This window comes from Colobus angolensis, unplaced genomic scaffold (assembly GCF_000951035.1).
Source record: "Colobus angolensis palliatus isolate OR3802 unplaced genomic scaffold, Cang.pa_1.0 Scaffold68, whole genome shotgun sequence".
NCBI lineage: Eukaryota > Metazoa > Chordata > Mammalia > Primates > Cercopithecidae > Colobus > Colobus angolensis.
In genome coordinates, this window is record NW_012120487.1 from 7,985,519 (window position 1) to 8,011,104 (window position 25,586).

The 25,586-nt window shown below is 51.4% G+C and overlaps 1 protein-coding gene across 2 annotated transcripts; it reads right to left on the reverse strand.

The window, feature by feature from the left end:
* Positions 1-886: 886 nt before the first annotated feature.
* TTC22 (tetratricopeptide repeat domain 22) lies at positions 887-23,050 on the reverse strand. 2 transcript variants are annotated; one of them, XM_011926353.1, is made up of 7 exons: positions 21,915-23,050; positions 7,907-7,962; positions 7,574-7,689; positions 6,819-6,937; positions 5,846-6,007; positions 2,120-2,272; positions 887-1,587 (listed from the first exon to the last, which is right to left on the reverse strand). In XM_011926353.1, exons 1-7 carry the CDS (start codon positions 22,479-22,481, stop codon positions 1,051-1,053), a joined length of 1,710 nt encoding a protein of 569 aa, XP_011781743.1. In that variant the 5' UTR covers positions 22,482-23,050; the 3' UTR covers positions 887-1,050. The 2 variants fall into 2 exon arrangements, with proteins under 2 accessions (XP_011781743.1, XP_011781744.1); XM_011926354.1 differs by lacking the exons at positions 887-1,587; positions 2,120-2,272 and adding an exon at positions 5,440-5,505.
* Between the last annotated feature and the right edge of the window lie 2,536 nt (positions 23,051-25,586).

The window sequence follows — 25,586 nt, forward strand, 5'->3', positions numbered from 1 at the left end:
AGTCAAGACTGGGGGGCAGCGCCAGGCGTGGTGGCTCACACTGTAATCCCACCACTTTAGGAGGCTGAGGCAGGTGGATCCCTTGAGGTCAGGAGTTCGAGACTAGCCTGACCAACATGGTGAAACCCTGTCTCTACTAAAAATACAAAATTAGCCAGGCGTGGTGGTGCACGCCTGTAATCCCAGTTACTTGGGAGGCTGAGGCAGAAGAATCACTTGAACCTAGGAGGCGGAGGTTGCAGTGAGCAGAGATCGTGCCATTGCACTCCAGCCTGGGCAACAAGAGCGAAACTCTGTTTCATAAAAAAAAAAAAAAAAAAAAAAAAGATTGGGGACAGGTTGCACCTCCTAAAGGGTGGGGCCCTAGTTCCCCCAAGAGCAGGGAAGTCAAGTGAATGTTCTGTTGATGGGCTCTATTCAGAGCATCTGGGAGGCCTTTCAGGCCAAGCTGACCAAGGAGGAGGCCTGCTGGAAAAGTGGCGAGAGGTAGGAATGAGCCCGGAGCACCAGGCTTAGGCTAGGGCGCTGTTCCGTAACTCACTAGCGGTGCAGTCTTGCCCTCTGCTTTAGCCAGGGCTTTTCTGGCTGCAGGAGCTGAGACCCCACTCCAGTCAACTAAAGTAAAGGGGACTTTCACATAACGATAGAGTGAAGCCCAGGGGAGTCCAAAGACAGGCACTCAGGCCTGAGAGACTGAGCCCCTGGACTAGAAAACTGCCACACTGAGGTAACTGTCTTCCATTTCTCTCAGGAGCCTCACAACCATCTTATTTACCTGTATGTCTAGAAAATTCTGTCCCTCAATTGGCAGCTTCCCAGTGTTTTCTCACCTCTGCTCCCAGACTCTTCTGCTCTCAGGCCCGCCAGTCTGGGTGGGCATTTCAAACCGCCCGGGTGTCGAAACATCCCCATTCACAATTCCTGACAGAGAAGCGAACTGGCTCCGCTCCCAGGCCAGCCTAAGGCAGGAGGTCAGTCCAGACCTGGTCCCACCAGCTGGGCGGGGCCTGGGCGGGGTCCCCGGGAGCCTCCGGCCTGGGCACCTGCGTCCTAGAAGGAGACCGCCCGGCGGTCCCGCGGCGCACTGGCGCCCTCGCCCTCGCGCTCCATAGTCTCGAAGAGCAGCCGCACCAGCGCCAGCCGTCCCTGGGCCACCAGGGCCCGGGCCAGACCCAGCACCTCGTCCGTGTGCCCGCGCCACACTCGCTGCAGCTCCTGGCGCAGGCGCGCCTCAGGGTACTTGTCCTGGGCGCGGCGTAGCCAGGCGTCCACCTCGCGGCCCAGCTCGCCGTCGCTCAGCTGTGCCTGGTTCCACTGCGCCAGCAGCGCCTCGAGCAGGCAGCCGAAGCCCTCGGTGTGGCTGGAGCCCGCGTCGTCCAGCTCCACCGCGCGCTTGAAGCAGGCCGCCGCGTTGGCGTCCTCGCCCTTGATGCGCAGGCACTTGCCGCGCAGCAGCTGCAGCTCGGGCAGCGTGGCACCCAGCTCCGACTCGCCCGCCTTGGCCAGGAACACCAGCGCCTGGTTCAGCGCCGCCTCGTCCACCGCCAGCAGCTCCTGCACTGCGTCCACGCCCATGTAGTAGTAGACCTGGGGTGGGGGACGCGCCCTTCAGTGCAGGTGCGGCTCCATGCTCATTCCCGCCCCACGCTTGCTTAAAAATAAATTCCATTCCTTCACTCATTCCCACCCTCTCTCCATCGACAATTATTAATCACACGTTTTATTCCTGCTCCTCTAGGAAAAGAGTACCCCGATTCCAGTTCCAGCCCCTTCACACCTAGCCATGTAACCTTGAGTGAGTCAATCTCTGGATCTCGGTTTTCTTGTATCTAAAATTATGATATTGTCACTTCTTGGTAAACACTCCCTGAACACAGAGAATAGATATCTTCTAGATAAAGAATAATGCCCACACTTCCTGAGTGCTTAGGAAGAGCCAGGCCTTGTTCTAAATGCTGTACACACATCTTATTCAATCCTCACCATGGCTGGAGGAGATAGGTACTGTCATGAGGGAGTGAAACTTTTTCCTCTGCATCCTGGCCTAGCCCTGGCCTAGCCTGGTAAGGAGTAAACAGATTCTTGCTCAGCTATTGGCTAAGCCAAGAGACTGCCTTACCTGGCCGATGTCCAGGTACGCCTTGAAGCCTGGGCACACCCTGACCACTTCCTCTAGGTCAGCCTTGGCACAGGCCAGGTGGTTCCTGTCAGGCATGCCCCCGAGACCCATCTTGGCCCGCTCCAGGTCGTGCAGGTAGGCTCTGATGTGGATCTGCCAACAGAGAGCCAGCTTAGGAAAGATGATCCAGGCAAGGGCCTCTGCCCTCCTCTCTGTTCTAAATGAACCCAGTCTTTTTTTTTAACGGCAGCCAGGGAGGTTCTGTGTCATAGTAGAAAGACCCTGAGGCTGGGACCCAGGAGTCCTAGGTCCTAGCCTTGGACCAACTTGGGCTAGCCACACCCTCTTTCTGGTCCTTAGTTCCCTGTCTGTGCAATGAGTGAGTGGGATGAAGTAAGAGTCCCTTACTCATTCAACAGATATGTATTGAGAGCCCACCATGTGCCAGTTCCTATGTTGGGTACAGGAGGTACTGTGGTAACAAGATAGATGAGGTCCCTGCTCTGGCGGAACTTAACATTCCAGTAGGTGAGGTGGTCAATAGTAAACAGTACTATTTCAAGCGGTAAGTGCTATGACAAAATAAACATGACAATAGGATAGAGATGATTGGGGAGGATTATTTTAGGTAGGATGGCAGCACCAATTTGGGGAGAGTCTATGTCAACAAGCAGTGTGGGAAGAATGGCAGGTAGCCCCAGCTGACAAGCATCACATTACAAATGATCTCAGACCCTTGCTTTCCTTAATTCCTCCATTTTCCTCACACTTATAGCATTTACAAAGTTTGGAGGTTTAGGAGGGGTGGGTTTGGGTTGGGTAGGAGGAAGCGAGGGAAAGGGGGCTATTGTTGTTGAAGGTATTAATGCTTTATAGTCATCAGAAGGGCTTTGGTTATAAGACAACATCATGGAGGCAGGGGGAGATGAATCTCTGGCTTTCGGGTCAGTTGGACTAGGGTTTGAATTTCAGTCCTTCCCTCAACCCCTAGCTATTAGCCATGTCATCTGGAGGGAGTTCCACAACTCTATGAACCTGAACCTCATTTCTATATCTGAAAAATTAGTACATGAATATCTTCCTGGGGGAATTACCATGATGTCTGAAAGAACATATTCTAGTCAGGAGCTAGCATATGGAAGGTGCTCAGTTCATTCATTTGTTCAGCAAATATTCATTAAGAGCCTCCTCTGTGCCAGACACTGTTCCAGGCATTGAGAATGCAGTAGACAACAAAACCACAAAAATCCCTGCCCTCAAGTAGCTTATATGTTTTGGGGGAGAGAGAAAATAAACATGATAAAGATGTAAATAGTGTATAGGGGAGTGATTAATGCTAAGAAAACTAAACCAGGAAAGGAAAACATAAAACGGTGGTGGTGGCGAGGTGTGGTGGCTCACACCTATAATCCCAGCACTTTGGGAGGCTGTGGCTGGAGGATTGCTTGAGCCCAGGAATTTGAAACCAGCTTGGGCAACATAGGCAGAACCCTGTGTCTACAACAAATAATTTTTTAAAAATTAGCTGGGCGGGTGTGGTGGTGCACACCCGTGGTCCCAGCTACTTGGGAGGCTGAGGTGGGAGGATCATTTGATCCCAGGAGTTCAAGGCTGCAGTGAGCCGTGATCATGCCACTCCGCTCCAGCCTGGGTGACAGAGTGAGATCCTATCTCTAAAAGAATTTTTAAAATAAATAAATTAATTTATTTATATACATATATATAAATAATATAAATATATATAAAAAGTTAAATGTTGGCATGGCTTTGATATTTTCAATTAGATGGCCACTAGAAGACCTGTAGGAAGTGAGGGAGGAAGCCAATCAGATATCTGGGAGAAGAGCATTCCAGGCAGAGGCCCCGGCCAGTAGGGGTGGAAGACTGAGAGAGGCATGAGCAGAGGGAGGTGGGGTAGAGAGCTCATGGGGCCAGGGCCATGCTTGTGGGCCACAGCATGGACTGAGGCTTTTACACAGATAATGTGAGTTCCCTCCTTCTCACTGTCTCTTCTCCACCATCCTGTGCTCCTCTGGTCATCTGAGTGATCTTTGGCACCACAGAGAGACCAGGATCATAAGACACCAGATGGTGACGGAGGGAGGAGAGTAAAACTGGAGTTTCTGATTATTGAATGCAGTTCTTTGGGGAAGTTCCCTGCCTCCCTGGTTCTATGTGGCCTCATATGTAGGATGGCACATGTCCAGCCTCTCTCACAGGATTCTTATGAGCATTAAATCAGATCACGAATATGAAAGTGCTTGATGAAATGCAGAATTTTATAGAAATATTTTATTATTTACTATTATGGTTAATATTATTATCTATAATAATAACCACATCCATGACAGTGAAGGAATTTCACTCCTGCCTCGTACCTGTTGGCAAAGTAATTAAGCCACCGAGACCAAGACTGGGAGAGGATTTGCCACTAGGTCATGTGGATGGTAGTGGAGAAGATGAGGGGATGGGGGACTCTTCGGCTTGCAGTGAAGTAAACTTGGAGCTCTGAGTCTGCTTCCTCAAGCACACGGACTCTGTGTGGGCTCTAGGGGGCGGGTCTGGGGCCAGTGCGGGAAGCTAGCGGGAGACAGCGCTCACCTAAGTGTGTAACTTGCAGAGCTAAATGATTATGCAGTGGACTGCCTCAAGAGACAGTGAGATAATTCAAAAATATGCCTAATATTAAATTAGTAGCAGTCAGGCTCTTATGAAATCTTACTGTGTGCTTGATGCTGAGTTTTACATACAAAATCTAATGTAATTCTCATAACAAATCTATGAGACGTATTATCATCTACAGATAAAGAAACTGATAAAGAAAGTCTACAGATACAGAAACTAAGGCTCAGAATCTGGGCAAGAGTATTTTGCCAAAGGTCCTACAGCACGTGGTGTTGTGGGATTTGAACCAAGGCTGTCTGTGTTCAGAGCCAGAGCTCTGATCCACTATATTAAATGACCTCTACTGGCTTTCAGAAAAGCACCTCCTATGTCCAAGGCACTGTGCTTTAGATGCTACCTCACTGCGTCTGTTGACAACATTTTAAGGAGTGTTCTTATTTATATCTTACAGATTTGGGAACTGAGGTTTGGCGGGATAAGTGGCTTGCCACAAGTTCCACAAGGTGAGGAAGTCAGATTTCAACTCTGGTCAGTCTGATTCCACCTGTGCCAACCCAGAAGAGGCTGGGGGCTCACTGACAAGGCATTGTAGAAGGTATTCCTGCAGTGAGTGGAGGCTTCTACATTCTTTCACTCAAAAACCTTACAGGGCTGGGTGTAGTGGCTCACACCTGGAATCCCAGCACTTTGGGAGGTCAAGGTGGGAGGACTGCTTGAGCCCAGGAGTTTGAGACCAGCCTGGACAACATATGAGGCCTCATCTCTATGAAACAAAACAAAAATTAGCTGGGTGCGGTGGTGTGCACCTGTAGTCCCAGCTACTTGGGAGGCTGAGGTGGGAGGATTGCTTGAGCTTAGGAGGTCTAGGCTGCAGTGAGCCATGGTGGCACCACCATACTCCAATTGGGTGACAGAGTGAGACCCTGTCTCAAAACAAACGAAAGGCTGTATAGAACCCAACTGTGTTTTTTGATGGCTCCTAAGCTCCCTTCCACCATGAGGACTCCCTGACCCTTGGGCCCTGGCAACAGGGTCTTGGCCTATGGCCCTTGTTCTGTGATTCCCAGTGGCAGGGTGAGGTGGCGCAGGAAGTTGACCCACCTTGGCCCTTGTGCAGTACGCCTGCCAGTTGAGCTCTGGATCTTGTAGGACATCCAGGGCCATGTTACATGTTCCAGTGGCCATATCCTGCTTTCCTAGGAAGTAGAAGATTTTGGCCAGGCGATTCAGGATGGGAGGTTGGTTCTTGGCGATCTCAATGGCCTAGGTAAGGGAGGAGTGCAAAAGCAAACCACTTGCTTGGTCGTTAGCCAGAGCTGGCTAAACAGTGCTAAACCACAGGAACCCCATCTCTGGATACATCCATATCAACACGGTGCCCTTTACCCATATCCACCCTTATCCACCTGCCAGTAAGTTGTCATATCATAGAACCCAACACCTTGGGGCACAACCCATTGGCACCCAACTCCTGAGAGCCCGGCCCATGACCACATCACCTGTCACATCCAATAAAGCCTTCTAGACCCCAGTCAGACCCCTCCTTCCCAGTGTATGCTCCCCCATCTTCCCCGGGGCAGGTTAGAGGAAGGGCCAGAGGCAACTCTCATCCCCCAACCTTACAAAATACAGGGTTTTTACCTGGGTGATAGCACTTACCCCCACTATTGTCATGACTGCTTCCTATTGTAAGTGACTTGCCTTAGGGTCACACAGCCTATGGGCAGGACTGGCAAGGAGACCCCAGCTAAACTCGTCATTCTACTATGCCACTGGGGGTGGGGAGGTAGGGAACTCCTGGCAGAGGGAGTACTGTGAATGGAGGCCTCAAGGGAAAAAGTCTAAGGGTCTGTTTCAAGGCTGGAGAAATGGGCTGGGGCCAGATTCGGTATGGGGAGGGTCTCTTTTGTTGTGAATGAAGAGAGGATGGAGAGCAAGGTCTGGAGTAAATGTACTTCCTGGGTGGGCCACGCAGTGGGGATTGATACCCAGAGAAGCCTGGGTTCTGGGTGGAGAGGCTGGGGTGCCAGGCTCCTTCTCAGTTTAGAGGGTGGGTGTGGCTGGGGGCATGTACCTTGCCGAAGCAGTCCAGAGGGTCGGTCCCCGAGTACCCGCAGTCATGGACGCCCATGGGGGTGGTGGAGAAGGTGTTCTTCCGCTCCAGCAGCATCCCGAGGTAGCACCAAGCCAGGGCTGGGGGTGAAAGGTGGGAGAGGGTCTCTAGGAAGCAGCAGAGTGGAGAGAGGGAAGGGGCCATCTCCATCCTAGGTGTTGTCCATGAAGACAAAGCAACGGACAGTAGCGTGAGATCACTGAGGGCAACTTGCCAGGGACAGAGAGAAGCAAAGGTGGAGAGAGGGGCCGTGTGAGGGGTTAGTGAACCTGTTTTAGTGCTTGTTCTGTGTTCAATGTGTCATTGGGGGAACTCATTTCAGGTACGTAGGTCTCTTCTGACTTCAGCTCTCATCAGCTCTGGTGGTTCTAGTCCCTGTTCTTACTCTCTAGCCCTGCAAAAAAATGACTCGACTCTTCTTCAACGGAGGCTTCAATCTTCTGACAATAAATAAGTGGAAACAGGGGAAACTACCTCTCGCCCTCCAGGTCACGAGCTGCAGACGCGGAAGCCTGCAGTCACAGTGACTTGTGTTGGCATGTTCACTTGGGCAAGGTATGTGGGCTCCTTGAGGTGCACAGATGAGTGTAGGGGACAGAGCGAAAGAGGAAGAAACAGGAGCCAAGAGGGGGAAGTAGTGCCAGAGGTCGGTGCAATGCCAGCGGGCTGGTGGCGGGGGACAGAGGCTGCTGTCCCACCCATCCCTGGGCCCCTACCTTGGTGGCGGGGGTCCTCGGACTTGAGCACTTGCCGGAGCAGAGCCAACGTGCGGTTGAAGGCGGGCAGCCTCTTCTGCTCCTCACTGCCCAGCTCCAGGAAGATACCATCTAGCCTGTGGCCAAGAAGGAGATGTGGTTGGGTGGCACCCCCTCCCAGCTGTCCTGTGTGCTGCCAGCCCTGCCCAGGCCCGTGGTGGTGGTGGTGGTGGGGTTTGGGGAGCCCTTTCCAGCAGGATGGACCCAGCCACCTTTGCCCTTACCCTGCTGGCTGGGTACCAGGCCACACCTCTCCCTCCACCATCCCGTACCCCTGCCACCTTCTTGCCTGACCTGATGTAGAGTGTTGCCATGGTGAAATACCAGCCCCTTTTCTCCTCCATCGGGATCTAGGAAAAGAGAGAACAGCCCATGCTGCCATTACTGAGGTACTCTGGCCGTTGTTCATAAACTCCCACACTTGCTGAACCCCAAGAAGCAGCAGGCACAGTGAGAAGGGCTTTGACCTTAAACACCCTTGATTACAGTCCTGGCTCTGCCAGTGACTGGCTGGGAAAGTCACTTCACTTCTCTGACTACAGAGGCTTTGTGAGGGCCCCCAGTGAGGTGCTTATCCTAGAGCAGGTATGGCGAGCATTTCCTCCCGCACCCTCCACAGGCTCCCCAACCCCAGGGCGCACACCCCACTGCCCACCCTCTCCTCCACGCCCACCTGCCTCCCCCTTTGGTGCCATCCCTGCAGTCTTCACCTTCCTGAGAAAGCCCCTTTGGGCATGTTAAGTGAGCCCAGCTCAGCTGAAGCCCAAGACCCCCCCGAACTGTTTTGCCATTATTATTCCTGCCAACCTTGCTGTGCGACTTGGGCACCAGATAAAATATTTATGCTGTTATTTATGGGAGTAGCTGCTCTGACTTCGGGAAGGAATTTTAATGAAAACCAATAAAACCCCCAGTGCATATCAGCAGCTCTCCCTCAGGCTCCAGCCCCTCCCTCCACATTCATCTCCTGTCCCTGATCTGGAGGCTTCACTCTGCACTCGCCACCCCCACTGTGGCCTCCTCAGCTGTGGGGGAGGGGTGCCCATCATTTCTCTACCCCCATCCCCAGCAGCTGGGGTGAATGCATTTGTCAGCACCTATGGCATAAGGCCCTGCGTTGGGTGCTCCGGGAATGTGGCACTGAATGGGACCTGCACCCTGACCCGAACGCACTCACAAGCTGGCAGGGGAAGCAGACCCAGGCTTCAGTAATAGGATGCGGCTCAGTGCCTGAATGTGCCAGGATCCTGACACCCATCTTCTCCATCTCACAACAAACCTATTAAGTAGCTGTTATCCCCATTTTATAGAGGAACATATTGAAGCTCAGAGAGATAAAGTGATTTGCCTGAGGTCACACAGCTTTTGAGTGCCAGAGCTGGGATCCGGTCCCCGTTTGTCAGCTTCCAAAGCCCATGCTTGCTTCCCCACACCGGGTTGCCAATAGCTGTGATATGAAGCCAGGTCTGATCGAGGCCATGAGAGTGGTACAGAGGGAGTGTGGGGGATGGGCGGGCCACTCCCAGTCGGGGGATGAGGGCTTAAGGAGGGTCTTGGGTCACACTGGCACTTCAGAGGGTGGGCTCCAGATGGAGAGCTCCCATGAGCAGAGGCCTGGAGACGTTAGGGATGGGGAGCTGATGGGTGTGCAGCACAGAGTGTGTGAATGGGGACCTGGGGGAGCCAATGCTAGCAGGTTAGGCTGTGGCTGCTCCGGGGACACCTTGGATGAATTTGGAGGGAGGAAGAAAGGGAGGGGTCCTTATGAGTCAGATCCCACCAACTGGTATGACTGCCCTTCAGGACAGGGTCTGGAACCCAGGTCCCAGTCAGACCACCCAGAAGGGGTCCCACTAATTGCATTTCTCAGTCAGTATTCCCTGAGTAGCTTCTCTGTGTGACTCTCAGCTGGGCAATCAAGACAGGAGAGAGAAGGCAGGTCCCAAATTTAGGGACTCTGGGTCCTGCAGGAAAGCCAGACCCAAAGACACAATTAGAGTAGAAGGAACACGAGGGCTATGGGAGTCCGGGGAGGTATCCTATACAATCCAGGGACTTCCCCATGGTTTTCCAGAGGAAGAGGTACTAGGGCAGGGTCCTCAAGGACAAGTAGGAATCACTCAGGTGGATACGGTGAGAAAAGGCAATCTAGGAGGATGGGACATCAAGTGCAAAAGCACAGAGAAGAGCAAGCAAGGTGTGCTGGGGTCTGCCTGCAGCCCAAGGACTGGAACCCTGATAGTAAGGGGTGAAGGGAAGAGCCAGCAGGGGCATAATCAGGAGGGGCTTCTGAGTGCCAGGGTCAGGACTTGGAGCTCATCTGCAGGGTAGTGGGGAGCTATAGAAGGAGAGAGAGCTGGGGGTTGGGCACAGTGGCTCATGCCTATAATCCCAGCACTTTGGGAAGCTGAGGTAGGAGGATCTCTGGAGCCCAGCAGCAGTTCAAGACCAGCCTGTGCAACATAGTGAGACCCTGTCTCCTCAAAAATCAAAATCAAAATAGCCAGGCACAGTGGTGCACATTTATAGTCACAGCTGCTCTAAAGCCTGAGATGGGAGGATTGCTTGAGCCCAGGAGTTTAAGGCTGCAGTGAGCTATGATAGCACCTCTGCATTCCAGCCTGGACAACAAAGTGAGACCTTGCCTCAAAAAAGAAAAAAAAAAAAAAAAAAGAGGCTAGAGCTCAGGAATGCCAAAATCTGATTGATGTGTGCTTTTACATTTGTATCACCTTGAAAGGTAATCCTGTTACTTAGGTGGGAATAAGCAAAAAGGCAGGGACAGGACTCTGGATACCCTTATCTGCTTTACTTACACTGGACCTGGGAAGGAAGAAGGAGACTGGGATTTATGGACCACCTGGCGTGGGCCAAACTGGCATGATGTGTCAAAACCTGACCATGTGAAGGATCAGGGGCACGTGGTGCCTCAGGCTTCCTGGCTCCGGCTCCTTTTCCTTCTTCTCCTTCTCCTTCTTTTGAGATGGAGTCTTGCTCTGTCACCCAGGCTGGAGTGCAGTGACGTGATCTCGGCTCACTGCAACATCTGCCTCCTGAGTTCAAGCTATTCTGCCTCAGCCTCCCGAGTAGCTGGGATTACAGGTGTCTGCCACCACACCCGACTAGTTTTTGTATTTTTAGTAGAGATGGGGTTTCGCTATGTTGGCCAGGCTGGTCTTGAATTCCTGACCTCAAGTGATCTGCCCGCCTTGGCCTCCCAAAGTGTTGGGATTACAGGCGTGAACCACCGTGCCCGGCCCCCGGCTGCTTCTATGTGAGTGATCCCATGACTTCTGGTCCCTCACCTGCTTTGTGGTTGGCTAACTGAGTCATGGTGGGGAGAAAGAGAACCCACTCTCCCTTCCTTGCTCCTGGCGAGGGAGCCTAGCATCCAGCAAGAACAGGTGTAGTAGACTTCAGGGGTGGGAATATGAAGAGCTGAGGCTCGTGTGCCTGGCAGGCCTGGTCATATGAGATGGGCGACCTTGGGGGATGAGTTACCCTTGGCAGGTTATGTCCTTATCTGCAAAGGAGGATAATCATATGGGCTTCTCAGGAGTTGTGAGGGCAGTGCCTGGCCCAGAATAGATGTCTGTTCCCTTCCTTCTGGTCTGGGTAGAGCTGAGAGCTGAGTGGGGTTAGGGTTCTCTAGGAGGTTGCTTTGTCTGCTGTGGCGTGTTTCAGTGCCCGATGAGGCAGCGTGGTCTTTGGCCCTGGAATCTGGACCCATCCTGGGGCACCCTGCTGTCCTCTTCCCACTATGCTCCCAGGACCTCAGGATCTCCAGTCCCCTGTTGGGTCACAGGCACCTTTCTTGCCTCCACAGGTCCCCAGTGTTGGAGATTAATGTGTTGTCCTCAGGGCTTTCCCAGCCACTCTCTTGTTTGGTATTCAAATGGCAAGAAATTAAATTATGTGTCCAAACCACACTTAGTACATGATAGAGCTGGGGCTTAGACTCATGCCTCCATGATCCTATTCCTAAGCCTTGTCCACAGCACTCAGTTATCCTGATCAATCTCCTTACTAGATATCCAAGGACACCAAGAAGAGAGGTGAGGTGGCTTACCTAAGGTTCCACACTAGTTAGCATCAGAGCTTACAATCCAGTGGTTTCACCACCACTCTGCACGCTGTTGAGTATTACTGATTAATTCAAGAGACTGGTTACGGTTTTCACTAAGCAAGCAATACCACCACCTGGTGGCAGTATGCCTGAATTGCAGGGGCAACTCCTAAGGGTCAACTCTCCTCCCCTTCAACTTGATGACTAAAATTGATTTTCAAAAAAGTAGCTAGTTGGGTGACATCTGTGTGACAAATCCCTAAGGTAGTCCCTCATCAGATCCCGCTTAAGAGCCGCATTTGCAGGAGGGCTTGTGGGGTTGCAGATGGGGTCAGTGGATATGGAACAGATTTAACGCAATACACAGATCTAGTCAGAAGCTTCACTGTGCCTGGGCTTTACTCCTCTATCCCTGTGGTGAAGCTGGTGTTGGATGTTCATTCTGTGCTGCAATTCTGGCTCTAAAATAGACTGTCTGTCTCTCTCTCTCTCTCTTTTTTTTTAGACGGAATTTCGCTCTTGTTGCCCAGGCTAGAGGCCAATGGCCCAATCTTGGCTCACTGCAACCTCTACCTCCAGGTTTAAGCAATTCCCCTGCCTCAGCCTCCCAAGTAGCTGGGATTACAGGCATGTGCGACCATGCCCAGCTAATTTTGTATTTTTAATAGAGACGGGGTTTCTCCATGTTGGTAAGGCCGGTCTCGAACTCCCAACCTCAGGTGATCTGCCCACCTCGGCTTCCCAAACTACTGGGATTACAGGCTTGAGCCACTGTGTTCGGCCTTGGACTGTCTCTTTAAAAATCCTTCTGGTTGTAACTTAAACAGTAACTGAAGCAGCCGCTGAAGCTGTTACCAGGGGCAACCTGGCAAGCCATAGTGCGTTAAATTAAATTAAGCAGGCTTGTGACTGCCCCCTCCCCTCTTGGAGAAGGGAGGGGGCATTCCACCTCTATCCTGGAGAATAAAGTTGCTGTGAAACCTCTTATGGCTGCAAGGAATTCAGTTACAGAGTTTATGACTCCCAGAGGCAAGGTGTTTGGAGGTAGCCTGGGAGGAGGCTCACAGGACTTCTGCCAGAAGAGGAGTTTTTACGGTGAACCTGCCTGGGGTAGGTGGCCTCCGGTCAGGACACCCCCCCTTTCTTTCATTTGATCCTTATCACAATCCCATGGGCTGGGGATTCCGTGGTCTATGAGAGAGGCTGGCCAGCGTGTGAGTCCAGGCTTTGTGCTGGAGGAGCTTACATTAGGCTGCTGTTCTGTGGCAGATTCATGGGAGGGAACTAGGCGAGGCCCATGCTGACCCTAAAATGAAATTTGTAGACCCTGGTACAAGCTGAAGGTGAGAGAGACAGATCTCAGGTGAAGTGTTCTCAGCACACTTCCTAGCTCTTCTGAGGCCCTTGCTATTACTTTCCTTATATTAGGGATGGGGAAACCGAAGCAGAGACCTGCCTATTTAACCTGGTACTTTAGGCCAGGTCTCTCTGACTTCAATGCTCTTCCCACAAGATCCAGCTGCAAGGAGCTACTGTTTGTACAGTGTTTACCATTTACAAAGGGCTTTCACACAGATTCCATGTGATCCTCAGAACAGCCTCAGGGAATGTAAAGGGAGTATCATTACCCTCTTCATACAGCTGGGAAGACTGAGGCAAGATGCTATGTTCAGAGTCACATGTCCAGTGTGACAGCCTTGACTGAAACCTGGAGATGATGCTCTTTTGCTATACTAATAATAGCAACTTTTGAACACTTACTATGCACCAGGCACTTCATTTACATGTGTTACCCCATTAGGCTTTCTCAAGGGTTACCTATGGGGTAGGGATTGTTATTCTCCCAAGTTTACAGATGAGGCAACTATGGAACAGAGTGGTTAAGGCATACACCCAGAGTGACACAGCTAGCAGGTAGTAGGGCTGAGAACTCTGCGACTTAGCTCCAGAGTTTTTGCCTCCTAATACCTTAGACAAGTGGTTCTCAAAGTGTGGCCCTCGGTCCAGCAACATCAGCAGCATCACCTGGGAATTTGATAGAAATGCAAATTCTTGACCCACTGAATCTAAAACTCTGGGGGTGGGAGCCCAGCAGCCTGTGTTTTAACAGGCCCCCTACTGCATGCTGAAGTTTGAGAACCATTGCACGAGGCTCTCACTGTACTACCCTAAGGTGGAGCAAAAATGGGCTGGAAAATTTCTCTCTTTTTTAGTGAGTAAAAGGTCAGAAATTGTGATCCTCAGGGAAGCCTGAAGATCGAAGCTCCTGTGGGCTGGGTGAGTAAGCAACAAAGGTTAGTGACCTGGCAGAAATGCAGGAAATGGTAGGATTAGGATAAGCCATTACCAGAGCAGGCATGTCTTAACTTGGGTTGGGTACAAGGTTGGACCTCAGCATCCCATTTACTTCAAAAGACAGCCCCCAAAGAAGGAAATGTTGGGGAACTTGGCTATTTTAAGTTATTCTGATAGAAGATCTTTCACTACACCAACAACTTACAATATATATGCATTTGAATAGGCTCTACAGAGACCTTGCTGGTTCTTAAGGAAAATATTTGCCTTGTATTTTGAACTTTGCCCCTGATGACGGGCTGTCCTCTGGATTCAGAGTCAGTTCCTGAAAGCTGACTAATTTTCTCTCTGGGGAGGAGGAATGACAAACAGGAAAGAGAATGAACATTTCTCTAGTGTCACTGGGCTCCTCAGTGCATCATGGCACTGGGTTCTCACAGCAGCCTTAGAAGGTATAATGCATCTTCCTCCTTTTACAGATCAGGAAACAGAGACTACAGAAAAAGCCACCGGCCCAGCCCCATAGCCCAGGGCAGAAGTGCCAGGATTCAAGTTCAGATCTGCCTTCCTCCAACGCCCCTGTTGTTTCCAGCTCATCCTGCTGACTCCGTGAAGGCTGACACTGCAGAAATAAAAGTCACAAGGTGGCAGGCCTGTGGATATGTCCTTCCTGCACAACTGGAATGTCCTCTCTGATGACACAGAATAGCCTTTCTGCTCCTGCACACCGAGCCCCGCCCCACCTGGCCCCAGCCTGCCACCTGTGGGCCATGTACAAGACAGGCAGGGAAGAGGGTTGCTGTTCCCCACACCCAGCTGCAGGTGGTGATGCTCTTGTGCTCCTGTCTTGTCAGGTGTGGGGAGGAAACAGGATGAGATTGGAGTCCCACCCCTGCCTCTCACTCCTCTAGGGGTCCTGGAGAGCCCACTGGCGTGGCTCAGCTACATCTGCAAACAGGGGTGACCCCACGTGGCCTGCCTGCATCGACAGGCATGTTGGCTGGGGTGATATGTGCACAGGTGGAGGGAATTTGGGATTTGAGTGTTATGCCATGGAAGCAAATATTCGGCCCTGTGGATTTTAAGCTTTGAGCAGCTCCCTGTTGGTCAAAGCTCCTTTCTGGTCCTAGGTCTGTCATGCAAACACAGGCCCTGTCAGTTTTGCTCTGTGCTGGATCCCAGACTTGCTGGACTGTGTTGAGCCACTTCTCTGTTTCATTATCCCTAGTGAGACGGCCATTCCCTGTCTGGTCCAGTGTCCAAATCCAACTCTAGCACCGGTAGTAGCTGAGTGGGTCTGCAGGAGTCTCTTACCCTCTGCAGTAACAACAGTGATGCCTGAATTTTCTCAGCTCCTCCCGTGGGTCTGTGCGGTGCTGCACTCTAACTACATCATCTTTTCTCTTGTAAAAGAGGTGGTTGGGCCGGATGATGCTTAAAGCAGCTTTGGCTCTGGGCTTCTGTATCTGTGAGGAGGAGGACACCCAGTTCTCAAACTTCTCAGCCAAGTGGGGAGAGAAACCAGCAGCAAACTTAGAGGGCACTGACATGCAAAGGTGAGCGCCCCAAGGCCACAGAAGGCTGAAGCCAGACCCTTAGGAAAGCTGTCCATCCTCCTGGGCTTTGATGTCCCATACTCCTGAGTTTAGTTCCTGCCAGCCACATGTGCCCCTGGGCAAGTCACAACACCTCTCTGAGCCTTAGTTTGCTGTCTATAGAATGGGGTTAATAACAATGTGGATTTGCCAGCATTTCTGTGAGGATCAAATGAGATAATCGATGAAAAGCACTTGTGTGCACAGTGCCTGAGATATCATCCAGCTTCATCTACCTCCTCTTGTAGCTGAACCAAGTCAAACCACTCAGAATCGTGGAGTCGTGTGTGTGTGTATGTGTGTGTGTGTGTGTGCGTGGGTGCGCGTGTGTGAACATGCATGCGTGCCAGGGATCCTAGGCTTGCTGACCTTTGACACTTTCTTGGGCCTTCCTGCCAGGTCCCCACCCCGCTGGACGCAGTGATGGATTGGAATGCCCACACCTTTGTTTGTGAGGCTGGCCACCTCCCTCCCCAGCCGCCTCAGCTGGCTGGTGAAGTGTGGACAGCCTCGCGTGCACTGGGTCAACCTGGGCAAGTCCCTTGCCCTCCCTGAGCCTGTTATGCCCGGGGTGTGAGGGGGAATCACAGTACCTGGCAGTGTGTCTGTGAGGTTTGAATAAAATTAAAATGCGCGAAGGCAGGTAAGATCCTGAGCTCAGTGCCCGGTGCACAGACACCATTGCGGGTGTGGTTCCTGTCATCACTCAGGGCCTGCCCTGGTGTGTGTGACTGCATGTGTGTGTTAAGGCACCAGTGTTTTGGGAAAAGGAGAAGAAAATAACATAACTGAGTTGGCTTGGGACAGGGATTTTTTTTTTCTCTTAGACAGTAAGTTCAAGTTTCCTTATTTTAAAAAATAGGGATTTTAAAGACAAAATCCAGTTATTCGACTAAATTAAACAATGGCTGCAAACTCCCCTTGGGTGTTCAGCTCTACATCAGACATTGAGGAGGGTGGATGGGGAAGAGAGAGAAAAGCCCGAGACAGAGTGCCCACACTCTAAGGGCAAGACAGAAACCACATGGGGGTAAACCAGAGGCTGGAAGGCTCTGTCGAAGAGCAGGGGTGAAGTGTTGTGGGCCACAGCAGGCAGGGAGAAGCCCCAGGCAGGACCTCACGTGCCCCTGCCTGGGGCTCTTCATGTTCTCTCAATCCTCACAGCAACCATGTGAGGTTCATGTTAGAACCCCATTTTATGGAGAAGGAAACTGAGGCTCAGAGGAATAAAGAATTGCCTGTAGCCAGCTAGTGATGGAGGCAGAATTCTCACCTGGTCTAACTCCAAAGCTTGTTCTCTTAATAGCTACTCAATCTAGAGATTTGCCACTGACGGCCCATCTGTGAGTGTATATGTGTGTGAGAGATGGCGTGTGTACACATGTGTGTATATTTACAGGGGTGATGGGAGGAGGAGGGGAGTGATCAAAGCCATCTGTCTTCTCATAGTTTTTTGTAATTTAAGAAAGAGAAATGTGGCTGGGTGCGGTGGCTCACGCCTATAATCCCAGCACTTTGGGAGGTGGAAGCAGGCGGATCACCTGAGATCAGGAGTTCAAGACCAGTCTGGCCAACATGGTGAAAACCAGTCTCTACAAAAATACAAAAATTAGCTGGGCATGATGACAGGTGCCTGCAATCCCAGCTATTTGGGAGGCTGAGGTGGGAGAATTGCTTGAATCCGGGAGGTGGACGTTGCAGTGAGCTGAGATCATGCCATTGCACTCCAGTCTCAGTCTCAAAGAAAGAAAGAAAGAAAGAAAGAAAGAAAGAAAGAAAGAAAGAAAGAAAGGAATAGGGAATGAAGAGCAAAGAAAGGAAGTCACAGAAACAAAGCCCCTCCTATACAAACACTGATTATTTTTTGATTATGGGCTGAATGATTAACTTTTATAACATTTTCTTTTATAATTTGTCATTATTATTTTGTAGTTTAGGTTAGCAGATGAGCAGCTGTACACAGTTCTTCAGCAGCTCTTTGTCCTTTGAGCTCCAGAGGCTCTTCCCCACCTGGGAGAGTCCCAGTCCCACAAAGATGGAAAATCTCTCACTGCAGGGGGCCCCTCCTCCTCCTCCTCTTCTGGTCTGACTCTGACTTCACCTTCTACCTCATCCTTCCCAGTCTCTGGACACATGGCAACCCACCCACCTCCTCTCTCTCCATACTCCTCTGCCTTAGATTTCCAGGATTACACCTGTGAAGGTCTCCCCTCACCATCCTGCTAGCCATCTGCATTATACCCCACTCATCTGAACTCTCCAGAAAGAGCAAAGGCTTTGCAGTCAACCAGGGTGGCATAGATTTAACTGCCATTTACTAGCTCTGTGACCCTGGGCAAGCCTCATTCCTTGCCCCAGTTCAGCCAGCACTCAAGCCCCCGTGCTTTGCAGGCCCCACCACGGGGCCTGTGCACGCACCATGCCCCTGCTGGGTGTGTCCCCACTCATTCCTGCCTGGGAACTCCTGCTGAAGGGGAGTGTTCCCTCTCTGACTCAGTCACTCCCACTCTGTCCACAGGGCTCAGACTTTCCAGGTCTCTGTTGATACCAACCTTCGGTCCCCATATCCCCAGAGTGTACTTTCATTGTCAGCCCCTGGGGCCCTGTTTTGGGTTCAGAAAGTGTGACCTCTGGGTGTACAGTACTTAGAGATGATTGCCAATGACACAGGCCTGTGATGAATGCCTGTGTTCTCGGCCAACGGTAGATACGTCTCTGCTTTGTCCCTTTGGCTCCCACTCCCAGAAGAGGGGCTCAGGTAAGCATAGTTAACGAAGAAGCAAATGTTTGCTTCTCCTTTTGTTCACGGGCTTCTTAAAGGCAGGGACTTCTTAAAAACAGAGTCTGGCACATAGTAGGTGTTCAATAAATGTTAAAATGCTCAATAAATGCCTCTCAGACATGCCCAGAATTTTTCAGTTTATGGGCATTTTTACTCCCATCGTTTGTTGCATAATACCAATAAAACTGGAGCTGATCAATGTTTATGAAGCAGAAACTCAGGCAAGTGACAAGAGATGACAAGGGACTTGTCCACAGCCACGCAGCAAAATAATAACAGAACTAGGTGCTCAGAACCAAACCTCTGGACTCTAAAAATGATGCAACCATCATTACTGTCATCCTGCCTGCAACTATTTCTTGAGCACCTACTCTGTGCCAGGTGCTTCAGAAGCATGTCATCTAATCCTCAGATGATAAATGGAGTCTCCAAATCCCAAACTCTCTCTGGAGGTTTGTGTAGGGGGCCGACCACAGCTGCTCTATGCACAACTGTGGGGCAGCTGCTGGGCCAAGCCCCAGGACACAGCACAGAGCTGGCAGCCACACCCCCGTGAAGCAATAGGCTCCCTCCCTGGAGTGCTGGGCATCCTGCTTAGCACTCTCTCATCTGGATGTTCACTCACTGGGGAATCCCCACTGTGGCCGTGTTCCCAGAGAGGGAAGAGCCAGCCTCTGTTTGATAGCTACCCCCGAATCACTGCTTTCCTGCTCACCTCCTCCAGGAAGACTTCCCCCAGTGAATGGCCTCCTAAGAGCAGGAAAGTGCCTCAGAGACCATGTAGCCCCTGCTTCCCGCACCCATTTTACAGATGAGGAAAGCAAAGCCTGGGGAGGAGAAGGCCCCACTGTAGGTAGTGTTGCAGCTGAGACAAGAACCTAGGCCTCCTGGCTCCTAGCCCAGGGCTCTTCAGGCTCCTCTCTGCTGCCATGACCACACTCAACACATCAATGTCGGCTGTGCCTTCCACTGAGGGTAGCCTGGCATTCAGGGCCACAGGCTCAAGATTGAAACAAGAGACCTGGGTTCTCGTTGACCTCATGCAATCAGTGGTCATGTCTACACTCAGCTTAAGAGCAGAGGAAGCTCTGCCAGCCAGGGAGAGGGAGGGGTCATCTGTGACCCTGCTCATCCCTGTGCAGGCTCTTTCTAGGTGCTTTACAAATATTAACTGCTAATTATGACATCAACCAAGTGAAGGATGTCCCTCTTTTACAGATAACAAAGCCTATGACATATGTAACATTACTGTCTCCATCTTACAGAGAAAGAAAAGGAGCTTGGTGGTGCTAAGCACTGATTTGAAGTGAGTGAACATGGAGGAGCTGGAATTTGGACCCAGATCATCTGACTCAGAGTCAACTCTCTTAACCCCTACCCTGCATGCTGTCCTTAAGTCAGGTCCATGCCCTCCAACCTGTACTTTCTGAGGTCTTGACTCTCACATCTTCTCTCTTTTGTTTTTTCTTTAAATTTAATTTTTAATTTTTTTCTTTTTTGAGACGGAGTCTTGCTCTGTCGCCCAGGCTGGAGTGTGGTGGCACCATCTCAGCTCACTGCAAGCTCCGCCTCCTGGGTTCACCCCATTCTCCTGCCTTAGCCTCCTGAGCAGCTGGGACTACAGGCGCCCGCCACCACACCCGGCTAATTTTTTTGCATTTTTAGTAGAGACCGGGGTTTCACCGTGTTAACCAGGATGGTCTCGATCTCCTGACCTCGTGATCCACCCGCCTCGGCCTCCCAAAGTGCTGGGATTACAGGCGTGAGCCACCGCGCCTGGCCCGCATCTTCTCTTATAGAAGCCATGAACATTCATGGAAAAAGCACTAAGGGGAGTGTGCAGAGCCTTTGTGAAGGGAGCTGTGCTACCCATGTGTGAAGGCTTGTTATTTACATATCACAAATCTAAAACATTATAAAACATCATTGTTATCAGCTCAACCCTGTCTGTGCTGTGCCTTCATGGAACCCCTCTGAACCGTGGTTTCCTCCTCTGTAAAAGAGAATAATGCTCTACCACATCATTTGTCTGTCATTCAGTACAGGCTGCCTCCGAGATAGCCCCAGTGATCCCCACTTCCAGGTATTCATGTCTTTGTGTAATCCTCCCCTTTAAGTGTGGGCTGAACCTGTAACTTGCTTCTAACGAGCAGAAAATAGCAAAAGTGGTGAAATGTCCATGTGGCAAGGAAAAGAGGGAAGCCATTGGCAGGAGCCAGTGAGGAACTGAATCCTGCCAACAGCATGTGAGTGAGCTTGGAAGTAGATCTCCCTAGTCAGGCAAGCCTTCAGATGAGACCACAGCCAGAGGCACTGAGTGAAGCCATGCCTGGATTCCTGACTCACAAAAACTGAGCCATAATATATACTTAATATTTTAGGTTGCTAAATTTTGGGGGTATTTGTTATGCAGCAGTAGATAATATACCTAGTATTTGCCTATTGAGTGCTAGGCCCTATGCTGCACATACATCCATTCATTTATTAGATACATTTATTGAGTGCCACTGTGTGCCAGGTGCTGTGCCAGTGTGTATTGGGTTTACAGTGGTAAACCAGACAGACATTGTCCCCACTCTCAGAGACCTCACAGTTGAGCTGGAGGCTGGGAAACAGACAGTGTGAGCCGTGCTATGGGAGCCCAGCCTGAGGAGTTAGTGGAGGCTTCCTAGAGGAGGGGATGTCTGAGACCAACCCAAGACTAAAGAGAACCTTCCAGGCAAAGGTGGAGCCAAAGCGCACCCCAGGAAGAGGCTGAGAAAGGGACAAGGTGAGCTGTATGGAGAGCTGGCCCATAGAGGAACAAGGGAAAGTAGAGTGTGGCAAAGTGACACACAGTGGCTTGGAAGGGGGAACGTGGCAGAGGGAGGACAGAGAGATAGATCATGGAGGATGTCACATACCCATCAAAGAGCCTAGGACTTATCTGCCAGGCAGTGGGGACATGGCCAGCAAGATGGAGCACCACCACACTGGCAGCAGACGGGAAGATGAGGCAGAAGGGTCAAGCTGGAGGGCAGGACCCCAAGGATGGGGGACGGCTGCTACACTGGTGCAGGCAGGAAGATATGGAAGCTGGGCTGGCAGAGAAAGGCTGGAGAAGTGTGGAGAGACCTCAGAGATAACAGGAGGTTGAAGGGACAAGATTTGGGGACCGAATGGATGGGGATGGAGGTGAGGGGGACAGAAGAGGTGGGAATGTGCCCAAGTTTCTGGCAGGATGCCTGATTCTGCCTTTTACTTAGGGGGGTGTGCACAGGAGCAGGAACAGGCACTTGCTGGGAGGAGCAAGGTAAGAAGGATGAATTGCGCAGGTTGGGCCTGTGCTGTTTCCAAAAGAGAGGCTTGGGCAGGCAGTCCCACTAGGAAGCGGTTCCACTCCCTAGACCAGGAGAGAGCTACAGGCGTGGCTGGGGCAGGCGGGGGATGCACACTGGAAAGGTATTTGGGAGACCAAAGGACCTGGGTTGAGTGAGAGTCAGGGGTACCGGGGCATCTCTGCAGACAGAAGGGACCATGGTCACAGTCCTCCCAGCGGGACGCAGGGAGACAGGGGTCACCCACCTGCTGCCCGTAGCCCAGAGCCTTGTCGTAGAGCGCGATGCCTGCCGCCAGTCCCCGCGCACGCTCCTCCGGGCTGGCGCAGCCCACGTCGAAGCCGTGCGCGTAGCCCTGCTCGGCCAGGCAGCGAGCGGCGCGGAGCTGGGGGTCCCCGGCGGCCTCGGGCTCCTCGGCCAGGCCCATGAGGCCGGCCAGCCGCGCGGCGCACGCCTCCTCCTCTTCCTCCTGGCCCAGCCGCCCGTACACGTGTGCCAGATTGGCCCAGGCGTTGAGGTTGCCCGGGTGCTCACGGGTCACCTCGAGGAAGCACTCGCGGGCCTCGTCCAGCTCCTCCAGGTAGAATGCGAAAGCGCCCAGGAGGTGACGCACGGCGGGGCGCTGCGGGGCGGCCGCCAGCTCGAGCTCCTGCCGCAGACCCTCCCGCTGCAGTTTCATATCCCGGGCGCGCTGCGGGGCCGGCGAGCGCGGCTCGAAGTTCAACTGCATCTCCAGGTGAAAGTGGCCCGGCAGGTAGTCTAGGTCGTCGATGAGGGCGTCTAGGTCATCGGCCACAGCCTCTGGCTCCGCCATGGCTGCCCCTCTGCTTCCCTGGCCTTGCCCTTGTCCCTGAGGCTGCGGAGGGCAGTGGATGGGGGCGTCCCCCAAGCGAGCGCCGTGCGGGAGGCGAAGGGCAGCCGGCAGAAGCCCCGGGCCCGGCGGCCTCTCGGTCTCAGGGCGCCTCCCGCAGGTGGGTGGGCCCGAGGAGTGCCCTGTGGGTGTTTCCGCTTTCGCTGCTCAGCTGCTTCTAGACGCTGACATTGCACAACCAGGTGTGCCTGAAAAACAAGCGCATTGTCAAATACGAGGCGCGCAAACTTCGGTGCAAGGCAAAAGGCGTGTTTTTACTTTGCTAAGCAGGGAGGAAACTGAGGCTCAGAGGAGAAAACTGAGACTCAGAGGAGGAACAGAACTTGCCCAGGTCACAGAACTGGGCGTACCCAAGTAGGTAGGCCTGGAACTCCAGATTGCTGAGGGCCAGGCCCTTCCTCCAGGGGCGCTCCTCCGCCCTGTCTACTTGAGCTGCGTCAGGACTGGCCGTTCTAGCTGCGGCAGCCACCCTCACTCCTGTCGCTGTCGCATCCTGTCCGCAGGTCCTCAGTGCTCTTCCTCTGAATGGAGCCTGCCACCTCCCTCCTCTCTTTTTTGACCATTATTTATGAGGCTTCCTACCTGGAATTTCTCTGCGCCCTCTCTGCTCCGCAGTGAGCTCCTGTGCAAAGACTATGGGCTGCATGTGCTGGTTCTAATCCTTCTTCTCCAACCCTAATAAAGTATGACCTGCCACACTTTCATCACCTGTGACATGAGGATGACAATCCTTCCCCATTTATCAGGTAAGCCTGATAAATGGCCACACTGGATAAATGTTAGCTCCCACTCCTCTAGCTTGGTTCCCATCCCATCCTGCACCCCACCTGTGGTCTCAGTTTTCTTGCTTTGGCCAGTGTTCCTTCCAGGTCTAGAGTGGTCCCCTAACCTCTAGCCTGGAGGCTGGCTGGCAGTGCTCCCTGCTGCAGGGGCCAGTTCCTCCCGCTCTTCCTTCCACCTGGGCCTGGCTCCTGCTATCCCTGTTGTTTCATCTTGATAGACAGATGAAATATATATATATAGGTGAAATATAGTCAGAGTATCTCTAAAGATATAGATGTAAATATTTATATTTCATATAGATGAAATATCTATATATTTCAAGATGAAGCAACAAAGACCAGCATTTCGAAATAGAGCCAATTAGGAAACTTGAAAATATATTTGACATTAGCAAACAAACAAACAAAAAAGTTAAATTAAAACAACATCCTGGTGCCATGGTTCACCTGTTGATTTTTAAATATAAAATTAATTTTAATAATTTTTAATTGAAAATTTTGCTATAAATTGCTGGTGATCCTGTGATGAAACTTGTTCTCTTACCTGCCTGAGAGTATTAGGGATGGATTCACAGAGGGTTTGGCTTTGAAAAAAAAATTGCAGGCCGGGCACGGTGGCTCACGCCTGTAATCCCAGGACTTTGGGAGGTCGAGGCAGGTGGATCACCTGAGGTCGGGAGTCTGAGACCAGCCTGGCTAACATGGAGAAACCCCATCTCTACTAAAAGCACAAAATTTGCCAGGTGTGGTGGCGCGTGCCTGTAATCCCAGCTACTCGGGAGGCTGAAGCAGGAGAATCGCTTGAAGCCAGGAAGTGGAGGTTGCAGTGAGTCGAGACTGTGCCACTGCACTCCAGCCTGGGCAACAAGAGCAAAAAGCACTGTCTCAAACAAACAAAAAAAATTGCGACAACGTATACTTCACAAAAAATTTACAGTGTTAACCATTTTTCAAGTGTACAGTTCAGTGGCATTAAGAATATGAATGCTCCCCTGGCCTTGTCCTTGTCCCTGAGGGCACTGTTGTACCACTGTTTCCACCTTCCATCTCCAGAACTTCTTCATCTTCCCAAATGGAAACTCCATACCCATGAAACAATAACTCCTCATTCTGTCTCCACCCAGCACCTGGTACCCACCATTCTATTTCTGTTTCAGTGAATTCAACTACTCTAGTTACCTTACATAAGTGGAATCATATTTGTTCTTTTGTGACTGGCTTATGTCCCTTAGCATAATGTCTTCGAGATTCATCCATGTGGTAGCACATGTTAGAATTTCCTTCCTTTTAAAGGCTGAAAATATTCCATTGTATGAATATATCACATTTTGTTTATCCATGTATCTGTCGATGCACACGTGTGTTGCTTCTACCTTTTGATTGTTGTGAACAATGCTGCTATGAACGTGGGCATACAAATACACGTTTGAGTTTCTGCCTTTAATTCTTCTGAGTATATGCCCAGGAAAGAAATTGCTGGATCATATGGTAATTCTATGTTTAATTCTTTGAGAAACTGCCATACTGTTTTCCATAGCAGCTGGACTATTTTACTTTCCCACCAGCAATGACCAAAGCTTCCAATTTCTCTATAGCCTCTCCAACATATGTTATTTTCTATTTTTTAAAGATAATAGCCATCATAATGGGTGGGTTTGGCTTTTGATTGGACTCTGAAGAAGATAAGTAAGAGTTGGGTGGGAAGGGTAGGTTGGTGGGAGGCGCATATCAACAGCAGCAAAGGTATGAAAAGGCCAGAGGCTCTCCAGGAGAGGGTGTGTCCTGAGGACAGAGTAGCCTCGTGGCTGGAGGTTTCAGAGCATGGGGCAAAGATGGCAGGAGATGAGGACTGAAGGCAGGGGCCACGGCCCCATCACAGAGGCTCAAGTCCTAGCTGAGAAGCTTGACTTGATTCCACTGACATAAGAGGTGGCTCTGGAGTCTGGACGGGTTAGACAGTCTTGCAGCTAGGGAGCTCTCAAATGTCCTTATGAGTCCCGTATTCATGGTGTGACCCTATGCCTGATGGGATGTGACCAGGGCAAGTTATTCTCCCCATCTGAGCCTTAGTTTCCTCTTGTGTACAATGAGGGTGCAATGGTGCCTATAAAAGAAAATGGATGAGGTGCTAGACAAGGAAGCTGCTGTGATGGGAAACTTTGGGCTGACCAGAGCAGGCAGCCTTGCTGCAGAGCTGACTCACTTGGCCCGTTCTGGCCTTCCTGGCAGCCAGGACTCCCAGCCCAGTGGACCTTGGCTTATAGCC